Source organism: Heptranchias perlo, chromosome 8 (genome assembly GCF_035084215.1).
Source record: "Heptranchias perlo isolate sHepPer1 chromosome 8, sHepPer1.hap1, whole genome shotgun sequence".
NCBI classification, from domain to species: Eukaryota; Metazoa; Chordata; class Chondrichthyes; order Hexanchiformes; family Hexanchidae; genus Heptranchias; species Heptranchias perlo.
The window spans coordinates 41,422,915-41,447,610 of NC_090332.1; the positions used below are offsets into that span (position 1 = coordinate 41,422,915).

The 24,696-nt window shown below is 41.2% G+C and overlaps 1 protein-coding gene across 1 annotated transcript in view; it reads right to left on the bottom strand.

Moving 5' to 3' along the window:
• Positions 1-24,696, bottom strand: part of LOC137324576 (ribosomal protein S6 kinase alpha-5-like) — a 108,002-nt gene that overhangs the window by 13,244 nt on the left and 70,062 nt on the right. The window contains exons 4-11 of the mRNA XM_067989018.1: positions 19,593-19,708; positions 19,285-19,392; positions 19,019-19,102; positions 12,812-12,915; positions 10,560-10,710; positions 8,473-8,631; positions 4,040-4,171; positions 3,616-3,749 (exon numbers count right to left, since the gene is read on the bottom strand). Coding sequence (XP_067845119.1) covers positions 3,616-3,749; positions 4,040-4,171; positions 8,473-8,631; positions 10,560-10,710; positions 12,812-12,915; positions 19,019-19,102; positions 19,285-19,392; positions 19,593-19,708 — 988 coding nt within the window. The remainder of the gene's footprint in view (positions 1-3,615; positions 3,750-4,039; positions 4,172-8,472; positions 8,632-10,559; positions 10,711-12,811; positions 12,916-19,018; positions 19,103-19,284; positions 19,393-19,592; positions 19,709-24,696) is intronic.

A 24,696-nucleotide genomic window follows, 5' to 3' on the forward strand; every position in this document is an offset into this window, starting at 1 on the left:
AAAACGCGCCCGGTGAAATTAGTGGGTTGCCCGCGCGATCGTAGCAGGCAACACACTAATTGGATCCACTTCCCTGCTCCTCCGGGTTCCCCGATGCTGATCTGCGCGTCGGGCGGGCTGCGCATGCGCAGTAAGATCTGTCAGCTGGAGGCGCTCTATTTAAAGGGGCAGTCCTCCACTGACAGATGCTGCCACAAACAGCAAAAATTACAGCATGGAGCAGCCCAGGGGGAAGGCTGCTCCCAGTTTAATGATGCCTCACCCCAGGTATCATTAGATGGGGTGAGGAGGAGGGGGAGGACAGAGATCTTCCCCCCGGCGGGCGGGAGGAAGCGGCCCACCTCTGCCACCAAGAAGGCCTGGCTCGAGGTGGCAGAGGGGGTCACCTGCACCACCAACATATCGCCCACCTGCATACAATGCAGGAGGCGCTCCAATGACCTCAGTAGGTCATCCACAGTGAGAACACGTAGTCTTTCCCCTGCACTCCGCCTGCCACAACACTGCCCCCACCCCACATCTCCTTCGGCACTGCCAACACTACTCTGTCACATCACCCCTCATACCCACTCAAACCTCATCCTCAACTTACCTGCACCTACTCACCTCGCGAGTACTCACCCCGCCACTACCACGCAACCCAATCCTCATACAATCTCATGGCTCTATCCCATAGTCACCCTCTCGTGCATCTCTCTCACGGCCAGCCTCACTCAACCTGCCACCACCTGTGCTGCAGCCACAGGGCATGCATCACATATGTGCAGTAGGCAGCGTAAGGCAAACGTGTCGTGAGCATGAAGGGGATGCACAAGGGTGTTTGAGGGATTGTCATGGTTCTTACTTCTATTGAATTAAAGAACTCACATCACACATTATATTGGCACCACTACTGCCATGTCTTCGCGAATCCTGTCCGGTTTGTGCAATAATGCCCGCTCCTGGGTATCCCTATGAGGACCCACCACTGATGCCACCCAGTGTGTCACTGCAGAGTGGGTGTAGGTGTATTTGCAGTGCTTTTCTGCGCAGACGACTGAGAGACATCGGGGATGTCCCCGGTTGCAGCCTGGAAGGCTGTGGAGCAGAAGTTCGGGAGGGCAGTGGTGACTTTGACAGCGACAGGTAGGAAGATGGTGCACGGGCCAGCCAGGAGCAGCTCGGCATGAAAGAGGCTGCAGATGTCAACGGCTACATGTCGAGTGACTCTGAGCCTCCGTGTGCACTGCTGCTCAGAGAGGTCCAGGAGGCTGAGCCTCGGTCTGTGGAACGTGTGGCGACGCATCTCTCTCTGCGGTAGCCCTCCCTCCTGCTGTACAGGTGGATGTGTCACAGCACTCTGTTGTGGAGCTCCACGTGTCAGAGGTGGACGGCGTGGATGGCGAGGCTGGTGATGCCGTTCGCCCTCCGAGGAGGTCATGACTGCAGCTATGGCGGCCCCCATCCGCAAAATGTACATGAGGGGGTCCGCAATGTAGATACATGTCTCCGGACCCCGGGGTAAATGTGCAGGTTGGTGACTTCGACCATCAGGAGGAGGGTGGTGGAGGCCAAACTTTGTCCCAAGTGACAGAGCGGCCTCCTGCAATGGCTGAGGGTCTCCCCCCCCACCCCACCTGTCAAATGGACCTTTGCAGCTGCCACAGGCTGACGGCTGCAACACGTCCATTTCAAGTGGGACTGTTTCCCCCAGTGTGTGAAACAGTCCCATGTTTATCCAAAATCACACACAGTCCCTTAATCAGGTCAGTTAATGACCTGAACAACCAAAGTAAATACACTCAAGTGGCATCCCGCTGGCTTTAATTGCCTGCGGGATTCCCACCAGTGGGGGCTGCGTACACACCCCCGCACGTCAGCGCGGAACCCGGACATGGGCGGGATCGAGGTGCGATCCGGTCCCGCTCCGGGATTTCGGGATTTTCGGGGCCCCCCCGCCGAGAACGCACCCGGTAGCGGGTGCTAAAATCGGGCCCCTAGACTCCACAACTAGCGGAAATAGGGTAGAGAGAGAGAAAAACTATCAATTCCCCTTAATATCTTGAAAACGTCGATCAAATTACCCCTTAATCTTCTAAATTCCAGGGAATATAACCCTAGTTTGTGTAATCTCTCCTCGTAATTTAACTCTTGGAGTCCAGATATCATTCTAGTAAACCTACGCTGCACTCCCTCCATCATCAATATATCCTTCCTAAGGTACAGTGCACAGAACTAAACACAGCACTCCAGGTGTGGTCTAACCAGGGCTTTGTATAGCTGTAACATAACTTCTACCCCCTTGTATTCTAGTCCTCCAGCTATAAAGGCCAGCATTCCATCAACCTTTTTGATTATTTTCTGTACCTGTCTGTAAATGGAACCCTAAGTCTCTTTGGACCTCCACTGTTTTAAGCTTTTCACCATTTAGAAAGATCTATCTCTTTTGTGTCCAAAGTGGATGACCTCACACTTGCCTACACTGAAATCCATTTGCCACAGTTTTGCCCATTCACTTAATCTAGTAATATCTCTCTTTAACTTTATGCTTCCATCTACACTGTCTACAATGCTGCCCATCTTTGTGTCATCGGCAAACTTGGATATGTGGCTCTCTATCCTGTCAACTAAGTCGTTAATAAATACAGTGGATAGTTGAAGCCCCAACACAGATCCCTGTGGGACACTACTAGTTACATCCTGACAATTTGAGTACCTAACCATTATCCCACCTCTCTCTGCCGCTCAGCCAATTTCCTAAACATGTCAAAATTTTGCCCTCAATTCCCTGAGCTTCAACTTTAGCTGAGAGTCTCTTATGAAGAACTTTATCGAATTCCTTCTGGAAATCCATATAAACAACATCCATAGACATTCCTCTGTCCACTACTTTAGACGCCTCTTCAAAAAATTCAATCAGGTTTGTCAGGTATGACCCACCCTTTATAAATCCATGCTGGCTCTCTCTGATTAAATATTAATCCACAATCACAAAGAGCAAGTTTTATGCTTCTAAATGCTCGGCCTGTTCATGTACTTTTTCCCTTCTTGCCAATTTTATACAGCAATTCTCTCCCCTCCCCACCTTTCCTGTAGGTATAAGACTCATTTCTGGGGCACAGTTCCAAGCATCCTCTAGCACCTTGTTCAAGTTATTATTTATTTATGAACCTCGATATTGAATGTCAGGCCCCATAAAGGGCATCACAGCCAAGTTTTAGCCAGAGTCTGTCCTCACTTGACATCCACCACACGTGCATACTTTCAGCAGGGGTGTCACTGGATAGTGACCAAGAGCAAGATTCCTATCTGATTTCTCCTCACTAACCCAGACCTCTGAGGCCAATTGGTGGGTTGCGTCCTCATCATTACTCTGGATGAGAGTGGGTAATTCTGTAAAGAGCGGGGATCGAATCTGGGATTGTCCTCAGGTACTCCCTGTGTATCTACAATAAGTCATCAGAGGAGCTTGGCCTGTCAGCTTACATCAGTTGTTCTTGAAAATGAAAATAATTTTTTTAAAAGTATGTGATAAAATCATAAATATAACAATTTTAAATCAATCTTAAATAATTGTCTGATGAAATGATTGTTCAAAAACAGTCTCTTCAGTTAGAGACACCTATAAGTTATTACCGTCTACTGATGATTTTGACACAGTATTCCTGCCCAGTCCTTTTATGTCGACACTTTCTACAAACAGAAAAGCTTCCTTCACCAAGTGGCTTTTCTTTCAGGTTTAATTCATAGTTCTGGTAAAACAGGGAATCCTAGAGATACACAAATTAAAATTCAATTTAGTCCATGTGGCAAATAGCTTCAGAATGAAACTACAAAATACTTGGCTCAGTTAAGTATGCTTAGTGCCCAATCCCAAAAGACATCACGTCACATTATTACTGGTATAAATAAATACTGTAGAGCTTTTCACTATTTTAGTAATTTTTTTATACATTTTAACTCATTTGTTCAGCTATATAAATCTGTAATGATTACCAATGCAATGTGTTTTTGTGCTAAATAAAATGGAATATCGTAGAGAAATTGTAAGCACTCCAACCTTTGTCATAGCACTGCGTGCAACTGTACTGTTGCCTGGCCGTTCCATGGTCATCTGCAGATCATAGTTGCAAGCATGATTCATTATGGCATTTCGATTAAAAAGTATAGAAGGTGCCACAAATGAGTAACCCTGTGGGCAAGAAGAGGAGCAGCAAAATCAATGTGATATTAAAGTGGGGGATTCTTTAACTATTATTTAATCCCAGCATCAAGCATAATTCATCATAATTTTAGAACGCCAAACATATAGTTAATGTGCTATTCTCCACCCCCTCAAAATATAAATCCCTCAGTTTTTCTCCCTAGGATCTAGATCACAACATCAGAAACTGGAGAATATGGCAACTTATTTCTAGGTCTCTGCTAATACAGTCGAGTCTGCCTCATGTTACACTCTGTCGGACCAAACAAAATTATAGTATTATACGTACTCTAACAATGGGAGAACTTTCCTTATAAACACTTCCAGACCACTTTGAAGGCATTTACAACTTCAAGGATACAAAAAAGCATTAAAAAAATATTTTACTTTAATTTCACTGTAATATGGATTATTTAACACATTCAGTTATTTTGGACTGTTTTATCTTCAAAATTGAATCACAAGCAATTGCTTCTTCAATTTTTGCCAGACTAGCCAACATCTTTGAATCAAACAAGTTACTCGATGAGCTTTGCACATAATATTAAATGACAGAGATCATCTTGAGAAAGGCTACTGGAGTCAGAAGATCAGGGCAACATCACCTTCTACAAAATTCTTGCTAGCCTCACTAATTTAATTAAATTCCGGCTTGGGTCAGCTCACAAGTGATCAAAGAGTAATCAACTGCGATAGAGTCAGACTGAGGAACATCAGCAAGGATCAGTTGCTCCCAAACTCTCCTCTTCTTTACTGAGCCGACTCGCACGGCAAAAGCAGTTCACAATGTTGCTCTGCGTCACAAGATCCTAACTTTTACCAATGAAATTCATGTACAGAGATCAAATGTACTCCTCAAAAATTGTAGAAGTCATCCAAGATCGCCGATTGAAATGGTAAATGATGCTTCCAGGGAAGTCTTGAACATTTTTGAAACATCATGGCCACTCACTTTTACTAATGAACAGGCAAAGAAGCTTTTCAGATCTGGGCATACAGGTGCCCAGAAGAGTAGTCACATGCTCCTTACTCCATTTCCCACCAACCCACTTCTGGTCATGAAATTTGCGAGCTCCCCGGCAGAAGCTTCCAGAAAAGTCCCGCTTCATCGAAGTTGAACATCATATCCGGCACTTAAAGTAATGCAGGCAGAGTTGATGAAAGCCTTCGGTTTGTCATTTCAGGGGTTACTTCATTGGCATCGCCACCCATTTTCTCATGAATAGTGGCAAGAACTTTTTCCCCATCTCTTGATCCATCCTAAGTCAACTTTAGGGAGATCGTTAAACCTGATTTCTTCTGCAATTTTTATGGCTTTTTCCAATAAAATTGGTTCTGAAATTCTGGGGAGATTTTTATCATGTGCTGCTTTGAAACTAGTGTCACTTCTAAAGTCTCCACTTCTGACCTGTTTCAAGTCAGAATCCCTTGGTATGTAGATTTTGCTGATGGCTGCCTGAGTGACACCATATTCTTTTGCTAATTTAGTCTGAGACTTTTTGTCCAGAGCAGTGATAATTTTGTACTTGTGACTCAGGTTCAGATCTGTACACTCCTTTTACTTGATTTCATTTTCACAAAAACAACAGCCGCCATGGCACCTAAAATACTGCACTGTAACAGCTTCTCCTAAATAATCACCCCTCGTAGGAAGCCCCGCCCTTGTAAAAAGATGGAGCAATTATGAGCAAACAATCCAATCACGTCAATCTGTGGACATCAAAATTTGTACACGCAATTAAAACTTTGGAGGGTTAGACACCGACAATGAGAGACATAAAGAAAGCATGCAACACACTGACAGAGAAAAATACACACCGATCGAGAGCACGAGCTACACACTGACAAAGAGAAAAAGAGAGAAAAAATAATGAGAAGGCTACATTTGACTGAGAGAGATCTATAGAGCTAAGCACCAAGGTGCCTTTACCCAGCAAACCTTCAGGGAATGAGAACCAACCAGGGCTCAGTGCCTTTGCCCACAGAACCTGCAGAAGGCAGCACCAAAAAAAAAGGACAATTTCTGTTGGATTTGTGGGTCTTGCTTTGAGAAGTGCTTTAATGTTTGGTGAGGTTGTCCCAGTGAAGTTCTGCACCTGTGGGCTGACAGTTAGTTAATTAGATATTGTAACATTTGGGTATTGAGTGTAACAAATGTTTGATTCATCTGCTACAAGGCACCTAGAGTAAGGGGGAGGTCCTCTGTTTACGACCAGGACGTGTCTTTTCCAATCTCCACCTTGCAAGTTGTAATTGTTGGTTGAAATACGGTACAACATTATTCGATCTTTTGTTAATCGAGATTGCAAATTTGCATAACATTAGACTGCTATAACAATATACAAACTCAAATGTGTAAAAAACATACTAAGCAGAGTCGGGATTGGCCTCCTGTATAACATTATGTGAATTATAACAATAGGTGATTTAACATTATGCAAACGCGACTATATTGCTCAAGCCCAGTTGCTAAGGAAACACTCAAAAGTAGCCCTAAAATGTCTATACATAATTTTCTTTCTCCTCAGCAATACAATGTGGGGGCAAATAAACCGGTGTCCCACAACATGTTCCTGCTTTTTGGGTGTCACCATGCAATGATTTAGATTTTCATCAGAAAATTTTAGAACTTCTTATATACTTCCTCAAAATAATCAAGGGATTGCAATTTCCATAATATCAGTGTCAGAAGCCCTGCAGAACATACCATCTGTCACCTGTTGAATATAGGTCTTCACAGCTCCTTGGCTGATGTTAGAGGTATCCAGTGCCTGATTGGAAGGAACCAGTGGCGTAGAAATTGAGGGCCGTGGTCATCTTCTTTGCCACAGAGATGGAACTGCGGGAGGTGGACCGCGGCTTTAGGTCCATTCTCCGTCTCTCCATATCTCCCAGTCGGGGAACACTTCAGCAGTCAAGGACATTCAGCCACCGACCTTCGGGTAAGCGTACTCCAAGGCGGCCTTCGAGACACACGACAACGCAAAATCGTTGAGCAGAAATTGATAGCCAAGTTCCGCACCCATGAGGACGGCCTCAACCGGGATCTTGGGTTCATGTCACGCTACACGTAACCCCACCAGTGAACAAAAGTTATCTATTTTTAATATAAAGGGTCATTTGCTGTCTTTCTCTTCCTTCCGGATGTTTCTATGTTTCTGCCTCTCTCTCTTTTTTTTTTTGGTTCTTTTGTATATTCGGTGGCCCTGTAGGTAACACCTCTCTGTCTGCACACTTTGATTGCCTTGGCAACGGGCAGTTGGAAAGACTTTCTGTAATCACCAGGTATTGTTCTGTGATTTATAAATGCGAAAGGTTCGAGGATTTAATTTCCACATTCACCGGAGGAAGGAGGAAGCCTCCGAAAGCTTGTGATTTTCAAATAAAATTGTTGGACTATAACTTGGTGTTGTAAAATTGTTTACAATTGTCAACCCCAGTCCATCACCGGCATCTCCACATCATATCTCACATAGGTGACCAATTGCTTCCTTGCTGAAGCACAGTCAGTGCATGCAGAGCTCTTCCAACAGTGCCTCAAATGACACCCGTTCCCTGTACACTCTCTGCAGGGGTATTAGTGAGATCGGTTCAGTCTCCGGCCATGGTGCCTCAAGCGACGCGTCTGCTTCCTCCACTCCTCCTCAAGTCATCCATAATAATCAGGACTAGGGAAATGCCCAGTGGATAGGCCATTACGATGCTTTCATAGGAACAGGAGTAAGCCATTCAGCCCCTCATGCCTGCTCCGCCATTTGATAAGATCATGACTGATCTGTGATCTAACTCCATATACCTGCCTTTGGCCCATATCCCTTAATACCTTTCACCTCCCTTACATATAGAAATAGGTGGGAGCCCTGAAAATAATTGCCTTCAGACACTAACAGCACTCTGGGTGGCAAAGCTGGCAAGAATAAACTGCCACAAATGAGAGATTTAGGGAAAAAGTACTTTTAAAACAATTTCCAGACTGTTGAGGTGAGGTGTCACAGCTTTAATAGTTCCTGTGCTGGCCTCCCAGGTTGAGAGTCATGTGTTGGCCATAAATCACATCGTTACCAGGTCACCATTATTTTTCAGTCTAACTGGCTGCAGTGCAAATAATGGCATAAATTCTGCAAATTGCCGATTGTGTAAGATAATCAACCAGAAAATAGGCAATCAATCAGAAAATCTACCCTATGACTTTTCTGCTATTCCATTAGCTACTATTACTTACAGATTTTATTTGATGTCTGCAAAAACTTCAATGCTTAGCAATACAAGTGTAGAATATTTTGACATACCTTAAATAGATCTGCATGTTGAGGAAGAGCGGCAGGAGAATAGGCTGGATCCATTCTTGTAAACTCCTCTGCAAAGTTGCTGACGTCTAGTTCATTTTGGATGACTGGTTTGACTGGCGGTTTGATTGCCTTGGTCGCTAAATCTGTCCAGTTCAGTCCCTGAAGATGAATTTGGAATCATATATTTAAAGAATGTCTAAAAATAAAGAGTCCAAATGACATTTGACAAGGTATTTAACACTAAATATGAAAGACAACTGGCTTTTAGCAACTAATAATATTTGCAAATATGCCATTACAGTGCTCTCTTGTAAAATGTGTTATTAGCTCATTCTTCAAGTGATTTTGGTAATTTGGCCATTACCTCCCAACTTCTAATAGGAAACGTGAGAGGTAGCAAATTAACACAACAAAATATTATCCATTTCATATTTTTCTGTTTTTGTGCTGCCTTATGAATCAATAACTGATGCCAATATGGAAGACAGCTAGCTGTGAAGTTACAATTTAGCTTAGTGCTCATGTTTCCACACTATTTTAGAAATTGCTTGTAAACACAGACAGAAATGTTTATTTGTACATGGCCAGTTACACAATTTATTCTATGAGCAATACATGCCACCGAAAAACATGAGAAACTTGTAAGTTATCACTGTATTTCTCAAAAGCGTAAATTCAGCTTTGCTGTGTTTCTGGCACAGAGCCTTGCTGGACAGGAGCATAGGTCATAGAACCAGACCTATAATACTAATGGACCCATCTGTGAGTTGAGCACCCATTGAGGATGGCTCTGTGCCAAGAACACTGATTTTGATTTATATTCCATAATTCCCTGTGAACATTTTGTTCATGCCAGTGTTATCCAATACGTTAGCCACTAGCCGCCTGTGGTTAATTGGGAATCCAGATGTGGATAATTGCATTTATGATTTGTAAATAAAAAATAAGTAATAGGCACAGTTGTTGGGCATGTGCTCTCAATACTCATGTTCATAGTGTATGCGCTTGCACTTTTTTGTGCACTTGTTGGTAAAATGCCAAGGTGAAAAGCAGAGTGCGCGAGTGTTTTTTGACCGTTTGCGTGTTTTACGTCCTTCCTTGGTTACTGCTTATTCGTTATCTGCTAAAGTGGTGTGTAACTTCGACACCATGGAAACACCAGCAACAGAGAGGGACTCCATTGGATAATGGAAATCAGTGGATAATAGAGTATGCAAATTTTGGTTTATGGTGCAGCAATACTCTAAGCATGGAAATGAAGATACATACGATACAAATAATAAAAACATGTTGATTTATTCATCAAGAAAAGGAGATGAAATACAAACAAAAGTTTTGCATTGAGGCAATGCCTTGCTCGAGGCTTTGTCCTGCAAAAATTCTGGGATATAATAGCGGTGCCGACAATAGAGAGTCCACTTTATATATGTATCTTGTCTCAGAAATAATTCAATTAATTCTAATGGTCTTAAGATATTAACCAAAGTTATTTTCTAAAGCTACCAATTATCAGAACTTGCAGTGAGTCTGTAACTAACAAATTACAAAATGATTGCACAAACGCCAAAATTCATAAGATACACTGTGTTCATACAAGAACACTGAATACTGCAGCAGCATTTGGGCACATGGCCAAAAATAAGTCATTATAAAATGTAAAAAAAAGTTAGCAAAGCGGAAAGGAATAATTCAAGTTCGAATTCAGTTATCCTTTTTAATATTCAGTTTCACTACTTCCTACAATATGGTTATTTATCATGAAAAAGCTATTTGTATCACAATCTACAAAAGGATTTACATTAAGCAGATGACAACAGAACTGCTCTGTAGGGTTAGTCTTCTGGATTGGGCATGTTTCTTTAGTGTCATCCTTGCCTCAGTGGTAGTACTCTTGCCAAAAGGCTCAAGCCCCGCAAAGTAGAAGTCATGTTCATACAAGAGGACAGTTGGACAAGCTTTTATTCAATTATGTGAAAAAGGCTTTGTGTGACCTAATGTACTGTTGGGTTATGTCTATTGTCCTTGGCTAGTTATTACAAGGTAAAACTTCCGTTTATGACTGCAGTAATTTCTGAGTGACACAGTACCTGGAAAAAGGCATGAGATTTTATCTCTTCAGCTCCTATTGGCCCTGAACCAAGCCTTTGTTTAGGATCTTTCATCAACAGTTTCTGTATTAAATTCTTGGCCGTGGGCCCAATCTCTACAGGGAATGGAGGGTCATTTTTTAAGATTCGCCTAAGAAAGGATACAATCATTATTTTCAAGACTTATATTCGACAGACACATTTCAACAATGAACAAGGATGAAAAACATTCAATATTTACAACTGAAATTTACAGTGGGATTAAGCTAGTTAAATTTACATATTATAAAAACCAATGCAATATTTTAAATGGCAAACTTGCTACCGCAAGCAGTGCAAATAGTTCCACCAAATTTGCTTGTAACCATACATAGCTTTGCATTTTACAATAACAGTTTTTAAATTCACAAAAAAGTAAAAATTCCTTTCCTTTCCTCCCTAGAATACATACCAACTTCAGCCTTAAAGAAAGTTGAGTGGGCTAGCTGCTCGCAGGCATTTTCCAATGCTGCTCTGAATCAGCTACCGTGGGCAATTCAGAACAGGATTGGCAAATATCTGTAATACTGTAATTTCCTGTGACTTTTTCCCCCTCCATCCCTTTCACTGTGGGAATGCTCAGTCTTCATTCAGCACCTCCCGACAGGGGCACTACTGAAATCAGGAACTCAGCAGTGTGGGAATTGAGAGAACTGACATTCCGCTATTATATACCTCTGCACTGCGTGTGCTTTAAAAAAAACCCTATGATTATTTTGTTAAAAAAAGAACATTTTTTTCAATCTGTAAAAATGAAAAATAAAAGTAATCTCAACTTTTCTTCCTGATCTTTAGTTATGCATTTTTGTAAAAACTTTTAAAAGGCCTTCAAGAAAAATAGTTGGTATAACACAACTCTGAATTCATTTATTTACAGCAATATGGAAAAGGTTTGTTAATACTTCGTGTTGTAACTCAAATATCAGTCTAATGCAAAACGCTAGAGATGCAGTACTAGTGACCAAATTCTAAAAATACACTCAGATAAACGGGGTAACTTCTGAGTTTAAATGAAAAGTTCAATCTATTACTATAAATTAATTTTGAATGGAGCAAATTTGTATGCAGTTACATATAGTGGATATGGACCTGAAGCTGTTGCTAGAAACTTGTGCCATTTATGAACAGTGCTGAAGGTTCAGTGGTTTCCTTGTGCAAACTTCATATCATCTTGTGTTTGCAGCTCATTTATATACTGTTCTGATTTAAATTGTAAAATATTTTCAATATGAATGCTCCAGCTGAGTCACTGGGTTCTTTTCCAGATCTGCATAATCCTGCATGATTTGCTGATAGGTGTACCGTTGCACCAAAGGGGTTTGTGGCAGATTGTGCCTATTAGCAGAGTAGAAATTGCAGCAGGAAGGACTGTGATGTGCTATTGCTGCTGCAACCTCATGCTCTATATAGTAAGTGCAAATAAGTACATCCTGCTGCAATCTCACATCCTGTGTGAACAGGCCAACCTGCTGCAACCCTCTCCTCCTGCAACCTCACATTATACATGAACAGCTGTTGGTGCAGGGTGTAAATGGAATCGGCACTGTTTATGGGACGTTAGACTTCAGTTGTGGCTGTTGACAGGGAAGAGTTGGACCCCTGAATTGGTCAATCCTACCCTAGCTACAATCACCTCTGCTAGAATTTTAAAATAATTGGTAGCTAAAATAGCCTGACTTTAAGCCAGTATATTTCAGCGATCATAACTGAATGCTCTTTTAAAGATTCCAGTGGCACATTTTTAAAGTTCATCCCAAATAAAATTAATGAAAATTCTTTGTTTCTGTAAAGGCAACCTATAGTTTGAGCATTAGAGCTCTGGATTCAAATGCAGAGGACAGAAGCCTGAATTACAACCTCAATAATTACTCAAACTTGATTATGCCTGATTTTTGGTCCAGCCTAAACTGAGGGTCTTATGAAAGCAGGGTATGCACAAATATTGTTTTTGAGTGGTAATGGTATTTGTCTTGGCCCGTAAAAAGGGCACTTGTCACTGTAGAACTAAACCCTCCTTCTCAACTGAATAAAGCATATGTGGAATAAACGTGGAAACATAGAAAAATTGGACTGTAACCCTGGACAAAGGGATTCAATGTAAAAAAAAAAGTTTTATTAAATAAATTGTACATTTGTACCACTTCTGTGCTTTGTTCTCATTGTGGTCAGCATTGTAATTTTTGTAGAATAGGAAAAATGCTTATCGGTGTCACCTTGAGATTTCTGACTGAGAATTTTTGGCACCATCCACGGTGAAAGGAGAAGCTCCTGTCAATAGCTCATACACAAGGACCCCAAGACTCCACCAATCAACTGCCTGTTGAGAAGCAATCACAACAATAAAAGTAAACAAAGATTTCTCAAATTAGTAGTGACAGCTACTTTAATGCAGGTATATATTTATTTTATGAACATGGACATGCCTATGTCCCATTTGAATTGAGCACTGAATCTCAGTTGGTAGTCCTGCTTGGGACTCACCCTGATCATTTAAGCAAAAATATAGCTGGGTTCGGCTGAGGTCAAATCAGGTGCTGGCAAAAACCACACCAACGATTTACACTAGGGCAAGGCTAGGGAAGGGAGAAAATTAAGACCTGTATCATGTTCAGGGCCCGTGTAATGTTAATTGCTTACACTGACCGAATACAACATTACATTGCTGTTTAGAAAAACGTACAAACATATCTCAGGTGAGATTACAAAACCTCATTTACTCACTCCCACAAAAGATCTACATAATTCACTAATGTCTTCAACACCCTTTCATAATTAAGAACTCACATACTTATGCTCTATCTATTTTATAGCTTCTTGATATGTTGTCCATTTTTAACTGCATTAATGGAAATAAAATTAACACTACACACATATCAACTACAGCTGTACTAATCACAAGTACACATGGAACAATTTTAAACCTCAAAAACGTATGCACAAGAAATAAACACTACACTATTGTTCCTTCAACCCGGAGAAACAGCTTCATGAACTCATTACTGGTACAATATATTGATACTTCCTATATAAAAACATAGGGCTCTGCTCACATGAACTAAATTATCCTGCTCAAGTAAATCTCTATTTAGGATCTGTCCTAAACAAAATGCTATTTCACACTACTCATAGATGTGATAATTTACATACGAAGCAAAATTTATTATGTTCATCACCTAGAATGAAAAGAACATCAAGCTGCTTTTTTAAAAAAAGCAGAAACAGGACTCAGCTGAGATTACTGAATATGCATTTATTCATTTATTTACAAAAATTACCTACACAGCTTTCTGACACTTAGAAACTCTGGATGTAACATGTCTTTTATACTCAAAAATCCCCTTTCTTAATTATGTCAGATGAGTTATCCTTTATTTTATACTAACTGCAGGTATTTTATCAGTTTTAAAATGCAATACTTCACATGGGTTATTTGTGACAATAGGTTAAAATGGTCTTGTCATGTAAAAAGCCAAGGATGGATTATGAAGAATTTACAGTACAGAAACAGGCCATTCACTCCAACTGGTCTACGCCAGTGTCGATACTCCACAAGAGCCTTCTCCCACTCTAATTATCTGTTTTCACCTACCCCCCACATTCCTCTATTCCTTTCACCCACGTGTATGCATCAAGCCTGCCCTCAAACGAATCAATGCTGTCTGCTTCAACCACTTCATGTGGCAGCGAGTTCCACATTATCACCACTCTCTGTGTAAAGGAATTCCTCCTAAATTCTTTATTTGATCTGTTAGTGACAACTTTATATTTATACCCCCTTGTTCTGGACTCTCCCACAAGTGGAAACAGTTTCTCCATATCCGCCCTTTCAAACCCCTTCATAGTTTTAAAGACATCCATCAGTTCTCGCTTACTCTTCTCTTTTGAAGAGAAAAGAGCCCAAGCCTCCTCAATCTTTCCTGATAGTTGCATCCTCTCAATTCTGGTAAAATTCTTATAAATCTTTTCTGCACTTTTCCCAGTGCTTCAATATCCTTTTTATAACATGATGACCAGAACTGTGCACAGTACTCCAAGTGTGGTCTAACCAAGGTTCTACATAAATTTAACATTACCTCCCTGATTTTGTATTCTATTCCTCTAGAAATGAACCCCAGTGCTTTGTTTGTGCTCTTTATGGCCTTATAAACTGGTGTTTCAAGTTTTAGTGATTTATATATCTGTATTCCCAGTTCTCTTTGCTGCTCTAACCCATTTAGTTTCTTACTTTCCAAGGAATAAATGGCCTCCTTATTCCTCCTACCAAAATAAATCACCTCACGCTTCATAATTTGAATTTCATTTGCCATTTATCTGCCCACTCTGCAAGCCTGTTTATGTCTTCCTTTATTTTGGTGCAGTCTTCTGCATTATTAGCTATATCCCCAAATTTGTTATCAGATATTATTAGCTATACCACCCAGTTTGGTAGCAACAGAATGATTCACCTAGGTGTTCATGGTTTCATAACTATCCATGTACTTTTATCCTCAGAAGATATTCTATGCACCTGCCCACGGGATCTTAAATAGAAAATTACAAAGAAAATATTTTAAGGGGTATTAAAATACATTTTGATTTAACTCAAATTAGAAATAAACACTGTATATTATGGGTTAAATTTTCCTCTTGACCGCTTGGACTTTAAACGTCGCCTGGGCAGAGCACAGAGAGGAAAACTGGATGGGGAGGATGGCATGCCTGTCACAGAACCCGGATGACTGTCCTTCCATTAATTTAAACAGAAGGGAAATCAGGCCGTTGTGTTATGGACATGCGATCCATCTGCCAGGATTTTGTCTCTGCGCTTCACCCAGGTGATGCTTAATGATGAAACTATATCCCTGTATGTTTTATTTTTGTAAACAATTTTACAACACCAAGTTATAGTCCAGCAATTTTATTTTAAATTCACAAGCTTTCGGAGGCTTCCTCCTTCCTCAGGTGAACGTTTTATTTTTGACTAATACCCCAATTTATATAACGTTTTATTTTTGACTAATACCCCAATTTTGACTAATACCCCAATTTATAGTAGCGAATGGAAGTTAAATCTATCAAAAAAAACTAGCTCCTGTTTCCCATTACAAATGACCTGAATTACCAATTTCTAAAATGGCTACAAACATGTGAAACTTATCAGAAAAGATATCTTCAAATGTTATCAGATCTGAGGCTATGTAGAAATTGGCCAGTATAAATGAGCTGGTACTTTACTATATTAAATTGAATACTGTAATAGTATCGCCATCCATCTCCTGACTACTCCAATCCTCCAGTAACCACCTTGACCTACCTCAGTGATTTCTCTCCAACTTAATTTTCCTGCTGCCTTTTCTCTTGGCCCCCTAAAATTAAAGCAACTTTTTTTTTTAAACAAACACCCACTTTCCCACCTCGAACAAATCACATGGTTGGCCTCTATGTCATACAGATGAGGAGAGTCTCAGATTTTATCCCTGGTCTATGCTAAATTAACCAATCTCACCAGGGCTGTGGGGATGCTACATTGGCCTTAACACTCTTCAGCTAGAGAGTTCCCACTCCTGATCATCGTCAAGTGAACCTTGCTGGAAATGTGAGCGCATGGAGATCAGTCTCTAGCTCAACAGTAATGTTCCCCACAGTTGTATAGTCTTTTGATGAGTCTACCAAGAACTAGTTGCATTAATAACATTTGTGGATTTTGGAAGTATAGAATCAAGTGCACATCCAAGTACTTTTTAAATGAGTTGAGGGTTTCTGCCTTTACCACTCTTTCAGGCAGTGAGTTCCAGACCCCCACCACCCTGGGTCAAAAAATTTCTCCTCAGCTCCCCTCTCTAATCCTTCTACAAATTACTTTAAATTTATGCCCACTGGTCATTAACCCCTCTGCTAAAGGAAATAAGAGTGGATAGGGAGGACCTATCTAGTCCCATCATAGGTTTATAAACCTATCTAGTCCCATCATAATTTTATAAATCTCCCCTCAGCCCCCTTTGTTCCAAAGAAAACAACCCAGCCGATCCAATCTTTTCTCATAGCTAAAATTCTCCAGCCTTGGCAACATCCTCGTAAATCTCCTCTGTACAGGAAAGGTGTGATTGCACTAGAGTGGGTAATGTGGTGACCAGAACTGTACGCAGTACTCAAGCTGTGGCCTAACCAATGTTTTATACAGTTCCAGCATAACCTCCCTGCTCTTATATTCAATGCCTTGACTAATAAAGCAAAGTATCCCGTATGCCTTTTTAACCGCCTTATCCACCTGTCCTGCTGCCTTCAGGGATCTGTGGACATCCGCTCCAAGGTACCTTTGGTCTCTACACCTCTCACTATCCTCCTGTTTATTGTATACTCCCTTGCCTTGTTTGCCTTCCCCAAATGCATTACCTCACACTTCTCTGGATTGAATTCCATTTGCCACTTTTTTGCCCACCTGACCAGTCCACTGATATCTTCCTGCAGTCTACAGCTTTCCTCCTCACTATCAACCACACAGCTAATTTTTGTATCATCAAGCTCCCCACATTCAACTCCAAATCATTAATATATACCATAAAAAGCAATGAACCTAGTACTGAGCCTTGCGGGACCCCAATGGAAACAGCTTTCCAGTCGCAAAAACACCCGGCAACCATTACCCTTTGCTTCCTGCCACAGAGCCAATTTTAAATCCAACTAGCCACTTTCTCTTGGATCCCATGGGCTTTTCCTTTTTTGACCAGCCAGCCATGTGGGACCTTGTCAAAAGCCTTGCTAAAATCCATGTACACTACATAAAATGCATTACCTTCATCTACCCTCCTTGTTACCGCCTCAAAAAATGTAATCAAATTAGCCAGACATGACTTTCCCTTAACAAATCCATGCTGACTGTCCTTGATTAACCCGTGCCTTTCTAAATGATGTGCTGTGCCTCAGAATCGATTCCAATAATTTGCCCACCACCGAGGTTAGACTGACTGGCCTATAATTACTTGGTCTAACTCTTTCTCCCTTTTTAAACAACGGTACAACAATAGCAGCCCTCCAATCCTCCAGGGAGGATTGGAAAATGATGGTCAGAGCATCCACTATTTCCTCCCTTGCTTCTCTTAGCAGCCTGGGATACATTTCATCTGGGCCTGGCGATTTATCTACCTTCAGAGATGCTAAACCCCTTAATACTTCCTCTCTCACTATCTTTATCCCATCCAATATTTCACACTCCTCCTCCTTAACTACAATCACTGCATCGTCCACCTCTTTTGTGAAGACAGATGCAAAGTATTCATTAAGAACCATACACACATTTTCCACCTCCACACATAGAGACCAAAAAGGTAACCTAATAGGCCCTACTCTTTCCTTAGTTATTCGCTTGCACTTTATCTATTTATAAAATATTTTTGGGTTTTCCTTAATTTTGCTTGCCAGTATTTTTCCTGCCTGCTCTTTGCTTTCCTAATTTCATCCCTGCACTTTCTATACTCCTCTAGGTTTTCTGCAGTATTGAGCTCTTGGTGTCCAACATAAGCTTCCCATTTTTACCTTATGTTACTCTGTATGCTCCTTGTCATCCAGGGGGCTCCAGATTTGGCAGTCCTACCCTTGTTTTTTGTGGGAACATGCTTACTTTGAACCCCTTGAATCTCCCCCTTGAACACCTCCCACTGCTCTGACACTGATTTACCTTCAAGTAGCTATTTCCAGTCCACTTTTGCTAAATCACTTCTCAGCTTAGTAAAATAGGCCTTTTCCCAATTTAGAATTTTTACTCCTGTTCTATCTCTGACATTTTCCATAACTATGCTAAATCTAACTGAATTATGATCACTACCATCAAAATGCTCTCCCACTGATACTCCTTCCACCTGCTCAGCTTTATTCCCTAAAACTAAATCCAGAATGGCCCCCCATCTTGTTGGGCTTGCTACGTACTGGCTAAAAAAGTTCTCCTGAACGCAATTTAAGAATTCAGCACCCTCTATACCTTTTGCACTGATTGTATCCCAGTTAATATTAGGATAGTTGAAATCCCCTATTACTGCCCTATTGTTTTTGCACTTCTCAGAAATTTGCCTACACATTTGCTCTTCTATCTCCCTCTCACTGTTTGGGGGTCTATAGTATACTCCAGCAGTGTGACTGTCCCTTTTTTGTTCTTTAGCTCAACCCATGTGGCCTCATTTGATGATCCTTCCAACAAATCATCCCTCCTCACAGCCGTAATTGTTTCTTTAACCAATATTGCCAGCCCCTCCTTTTTTATCTCCCTCTCTATCTCAACTGAAAACCCTGTAACCAGTAGATGGGGCGGGGGTAGGGTCAAAGTTAGAGACAGTAAAAAGCGGTTCAATACATAGTTGTTAATTCCGATATGTGTTATATCAAAAATGTGAAAATCCAGTAATTCAAATTTCCTTTTGTACCAAATGATAATGTTACTATTTATTTACCTTATCATGGCCACTACTTCCTCCTTGAATAATCTCTGGTGCCATATATTCAATGGTGCCACAGAATGAATATGTTTTTTCATTCTAAACAAAAAAGAAATATTTAAACATTCTGTACAAATCAATAAAAAACTATACATACATTTAGTGAAGTCTTGCAAAGCTTACAATCACTTCTGGTTCTAACAGTCAGAAAATATAAGTAACCAATATAATATCAATAAAAATAAACCATCCTTAAGCAATCATCAAAAAACAAGAATTACCTCATCAGCGATAAACTCTTTGCTGAGTCCAAAGTCTGTCAAAACGACATGACCATCACCATCCAATAAAATATTTTCAAGCTTGATATCTCGATATATGATGCCAAGCTACCAACAAAAGGTATTAGTAAATAATTTAATTTATACAGCAAAAAATGACCTTTTAAAAAAATTAATGAGTAAATTACTTATGTCTAACATGGATTTCTACAATCCTCAATGAAAACATATTATGGCAGAGTGAATACAATAATTATATTGGCATTTCTGTTTTGCTCTGTACAGATTGGAATATTTATCACCCTTACCTTATGGAGATGCTCCAGTGCTAGCACGATCTCTCCTGCATAGATTCGAACTTCCACTTCTGTAAAGTGTTCCCTTTGGTATAGATGTGTAAACAACTCGCCACCATTTACATAATCTACAGAAGGAATTCAGACAAAGTTTATACCATATGAAGAAGTTTAAATAAATGATAGTGTAATATAACATTTTCAATATCCATCTCGGCCTCCTCCCGATATCCTCACCATCACAGAAGCCAGTCTTCAGCCAATTCGATTCACTCCACGTGATATCAAGAAACGGCTGAGTGCAGTGGATACAACAAAGGCTATGGGCCCCGACAACATCCCGGCTGTAGTGCTGAAGACTTGTGTTCCAGAACTAGCCATGCCTCTAGCCAAACTGTTCCAGTACAGCTACAACACAGGCATCTACCCGACAATGTGGAAAATTGCCCAGGTATGTCCTGTCCATAAAAAGCAGGACAAATCTAATCCGGCCAATTACCACCCCATCAGTCTACTCTCAATCAGCACCAAAGTGATGGAAGGCGTCGTCGACAGTGCTTTCAAGCAGCACTTACTCACCAATAACCTGCTAAACGATGCTCAGTTTGGGTTCCGCCAGGACCGCTCGGCTCCTGACCTCATTACAGCCTTGGTCCAAACATGGACAAAAGAGCTGAATTCCAGAGGTGAGGTGAGAGTAACTGCCCTTGACATCAAGACAGCATTTGACTGAGTGTGGCACCAAGGAACCCGAGTAAAATTGAAATCAATGGGAATCAGGAGGAAAACTCTCCAGTGGCTGGAGTCATACCTAGCACAAAGGAAGATGGTAGTGGTTGTTGGAGGCCAATCATCTGAACCCCAAGACAATGCTGCACGAGTTCCTCAGGGCAGTGTCCTAGGCCCAACCATCTTCAGCTGCTTCATCAATGGCCTTCCCTCCACCATAAGGTCAGAAATGGGGATGTTCACTGATGATTGCACAGTGTTCAGTTCTGTTCACAACCCCTCAGGTAATGAAGCAGTCCATGGCCGCATGCAGCAACCCTGGACAACATCCAGGCTTGGGCTCATAAGTGGCAAGTAACATTCGCACCAGACAAGTGCCAGGCAATGACCATCTCCAACAAGAGAGAATCTAACCACCTCCCTTTGACATTCAATGGCATTACCATTGCCGAATCCCCCACCATCAACATCCTGGGGGTCACCATTGACCAGAAACTTAACTGGACCAGCCACATAAATACTGTGGCTACAAGAGCAGGTCAGAGGCTGGGTATTCTGTGGCGAGTGACTCACCTGACTCTCCAAAGCCTTTCCACCATCTACAAGGCACAAGTCAGGAGTGTGATGGAATACTCTCCACTTGCCTGGATGAGTGCAGCTCCAACAACACTCAAGAAGCTCGACACCATCCAGGACAAAGCAGCCTGCTTGACTGGCACCCCATCCACCACCCTAAACATTCACTCCCTCCACCACTGGTGCACAGTGGCGGCAGTGTGTACCATCCACAGGATGCACTGCATCAACTCGCCAAGGCTTTTTTGACAGCACCTCCCAAGCCCACGACCTCTACCACCTAGAAGGACAAGGGCAGCAGGCACACGGGAACAATACCACCTGCACATTCACCTCCAAGTCACACACCATCCCGACTCGGAAATATATCGCCGTTCCTTCATCATCGTTGGGTCAAAATCCTGGAACTCCCTTCCTAACAGCACTGTGGGAGAACCTTCGCCACACGGACTACAGCGGTTCAAGGCGGCGGCTCACCACCAGCTTCTCAAGGGCAATTAGGGATGGGCAATAAATGCTAGCCTTGCTAGCGACTCCCACATCCCATTAACAAATTTTTTTTAAATCTCAATAGGCAACAGGACTCATTACAAAAATAATGGCCTGGTCATAAATGCTCTTAATTTGAATATCAATTTTCACCATCACCTCACAATTGTGGAACATATAAATATTAACCATAATTATTAACCATATGAAATATTAACTTCACAATGGGTTGCAATTGTGAAAAGAAGCTGACACACAGAAAGAAAAACATCACTCCAAATATCATAGGTAGACAAATCACATTTGTGCAACAACCCACCACAATAGTATGCACAGGAGACCAAGAACTCAGTAATTGTATCAAAAGGGTTCAGATATCTTAAACGTATTTCCCAGCAATCATTCTCATGTATCCATTTCTCTTTATTGTAATGTATACTGTTTGGGGGTCAGTTTTTAAACTGTTTTAGGTCTTTTTGGATAATGACATGTACATTGAAAGATTAAACTCTAATGTAATACTAATGTACAGTATATAATATTTCAACCGACTAGTCACTGGCACTAATTTCTTGTATGTGCTCTGAAACATGCTTGTGAGGTCGAAGATCTTGCTGGAGGATGGTTGCACAGCCCTCCTTAACTCGTCCAAGTGACCATTCTTTATGTGTGAGTTTAGACAGTGAGTGTTGGCGACTATTTGAGCATGGACAGCATCACAGCTCAAGCCCAATCCTATCCACAAATGTGTACTTTTCTGCAGGGATCATCGGATATCAATCAGGAGCAGGAATCCATTGATGACATTTTCCCTCCCCATCCGGGGATATACAGACCAATTGTAACACAGCAACTGTTTTATTTACTGAAATCAGCTGACATAGCACAGACCAGGAATTGAACCTGGGACCTGCTAGTCTGTACTGCTTAAGGCTACACCAAGGTCGAACTTTAACACACCATAGCATCAGGGGAGCATTCAGTACTTTGAAATTGCACCACTTAATTTTGATAGGTAGTCAATTGTAAATCTTGCAATATGCAGTCGTCACAAAAATAAGAGACTGTTTACTAACTAGCTTTAAAATTATATGATCTATAATAAAGATCCTACGTCTGTGCGCACATCCTGCCACGTTTTTGCATTATGATTCTAACGTCCATCTTTATAATCGAAAGCACCTATGCAAGCTTGTCATGGTGTAATTGTACTCTAACTGTGGAGGCACTACAGCGTCACAACTGGCAAGAGCATGTAATTACAGTGCAACAAATTTACATAAACAGTTTCCATTATAAATTCCTATGTTCACTTTTATTATGGAAATATAAAAATTAGGTCTAAATGAGTTACTTTAAAATGGGGGCTGAATTATCTCTGAGCACTCTGATCCATTTATCCCCACCACCAACCCCACTTCACCTGAAGACAAAACTTAGGGCATGATTTTATCAGGGATGCGGCGGCAGGGGTATTCCCTGTTTGGAAACCCGGAAGTATGGGTTTTCTGCACGTCCGTACGATTTTGACATAAGGGCGCCTTTTATATTTTTTTTTGACGGCATCCCGCCCGACAGGCTGGTCTGATTGACAGGCTGGTCTCAGTCAGATGGGAGAAGAAGGAGGAAGAGGACAAGAACATCTAAGTGTTAGATGGGGAGGGTGTTGTCAGTCGTCATGGTGGGGGGGGAGGGGGCTAGGTGCTCACGAGGGGGGTAGGAGATCATCCGTTTTTCCCATTTAAAATCATGCCCTTAGTCTTGAACCCTCTATGCAATGCCATAGGAGATTGACTAACATATAATTAATAAAAATGTTTTTCATAACCCCAACACATGCCAACTTAAATGATCCTCTCCAATCGGGTGATGAGGAGAACTGGACACTTTGGATTGCCTCTATGAATGCTATTTCAGGATTGATGCTAGCAGCTTGTAAGTACAAGAAAGTTCTTTCCATTGGATTTCTCGTATTACCTAATCTCTGCTTGTTATTATGCTGATGACTCAGCTGAGATAATGAACCATTCAGGAGAAGCCTTTGTACAAATTTTAGGATCCGAACATGGGACTCCCAAGTGAATATTGTTGGCCATTTGCCACATTTCCTTTAACCTGCATTTCAACAGAGTACTATATTCTGCATTAATGGATTTCTGAAAAATATTACTTGCTTACAAATAAACAGGTATTACTCTAAGCATCCATAACACACATACACAGTCACAGAACTAAAGAATACTTCAGCACAGAAACAGGCCATTCAGCCCATCAACAGTATTTTTTTCCCAAATGGGCCACCTGGTCTAATCCCACAGTCCTGCTCGCTCTACATACCCTTAAATATTGATCTTTATCAAGCAACTAATTTTCTTTTAAAAACATTTATGGACACTTTTTTTTTAAACATAGAATTTACAGTACAAAAACAAGCCATTCATGCTGGTGTTTATGCTCCACATGAGCTTCCTCCCACTCTATTTACTTCATCTCACCCTATTGACATAGCTTTCTATTCCTTTCTCCCTCATGTACTTCTCTAGCTTCCCCTTAAATGCATCTATGCTATTTGCCTCAACCACTCCACGTGGTAGCAAGTTCCACAATTTCACCACTCTCGGGTAAAGAAGTTTCTCCTGAATCCTTTATTGGATTTATTAGTGATTATCTTATATTTATGGCCCCTAGTTTTGAACTCCCCCACAAGTGGAAACATCTTCTCTACGTCAACCCTATCGAACCCCTTCATAATTTTGAAGACCTCTTTCGGGTCTATCTCAGTCTGCCCTTTTCTAGAGAAAAAAGCCCCAGCCTGTTCAGTCTTTCCTGATAGTTGTACCCTCTTAGTTCTGGTATCATCCTTGTAAATCTTTTTTGCACTTTCTCCAGTGCCTCTAATTCCTTTTTGTAATATGAAGGCCAGAACCGTGCATTGTACTCTTAAGTATGGCCTAACCAAGGTTCTATGTAAGTTTAATATAACTTCTCTGCTTTTGAATTCTATTGCTCTAGATATGAACCCCAGTGCTTTGTTTGCACTTTTTATGGCTTTGTTAACCTGCGTTGCTAATTATAATGATTTGTGAATCTGTATCCCTAGATCCCTTTGCGCCTCTACCCCATTTAAACTCTTATTTTCCAAGGAGTAGGTGGCCTCCTTATTCCTGTTACCAAAATGCACCACCACACAAACTATATTGAAATTCATTTGCCATTTACATGCCCATTCTTCAAGTTTGTTAACATCCACAAATTTTGATATTGTACTTCCGATTCCAGAGTCCAAATCATTTATGTAAATGGTGAAGAGCAGTAGTCCCAG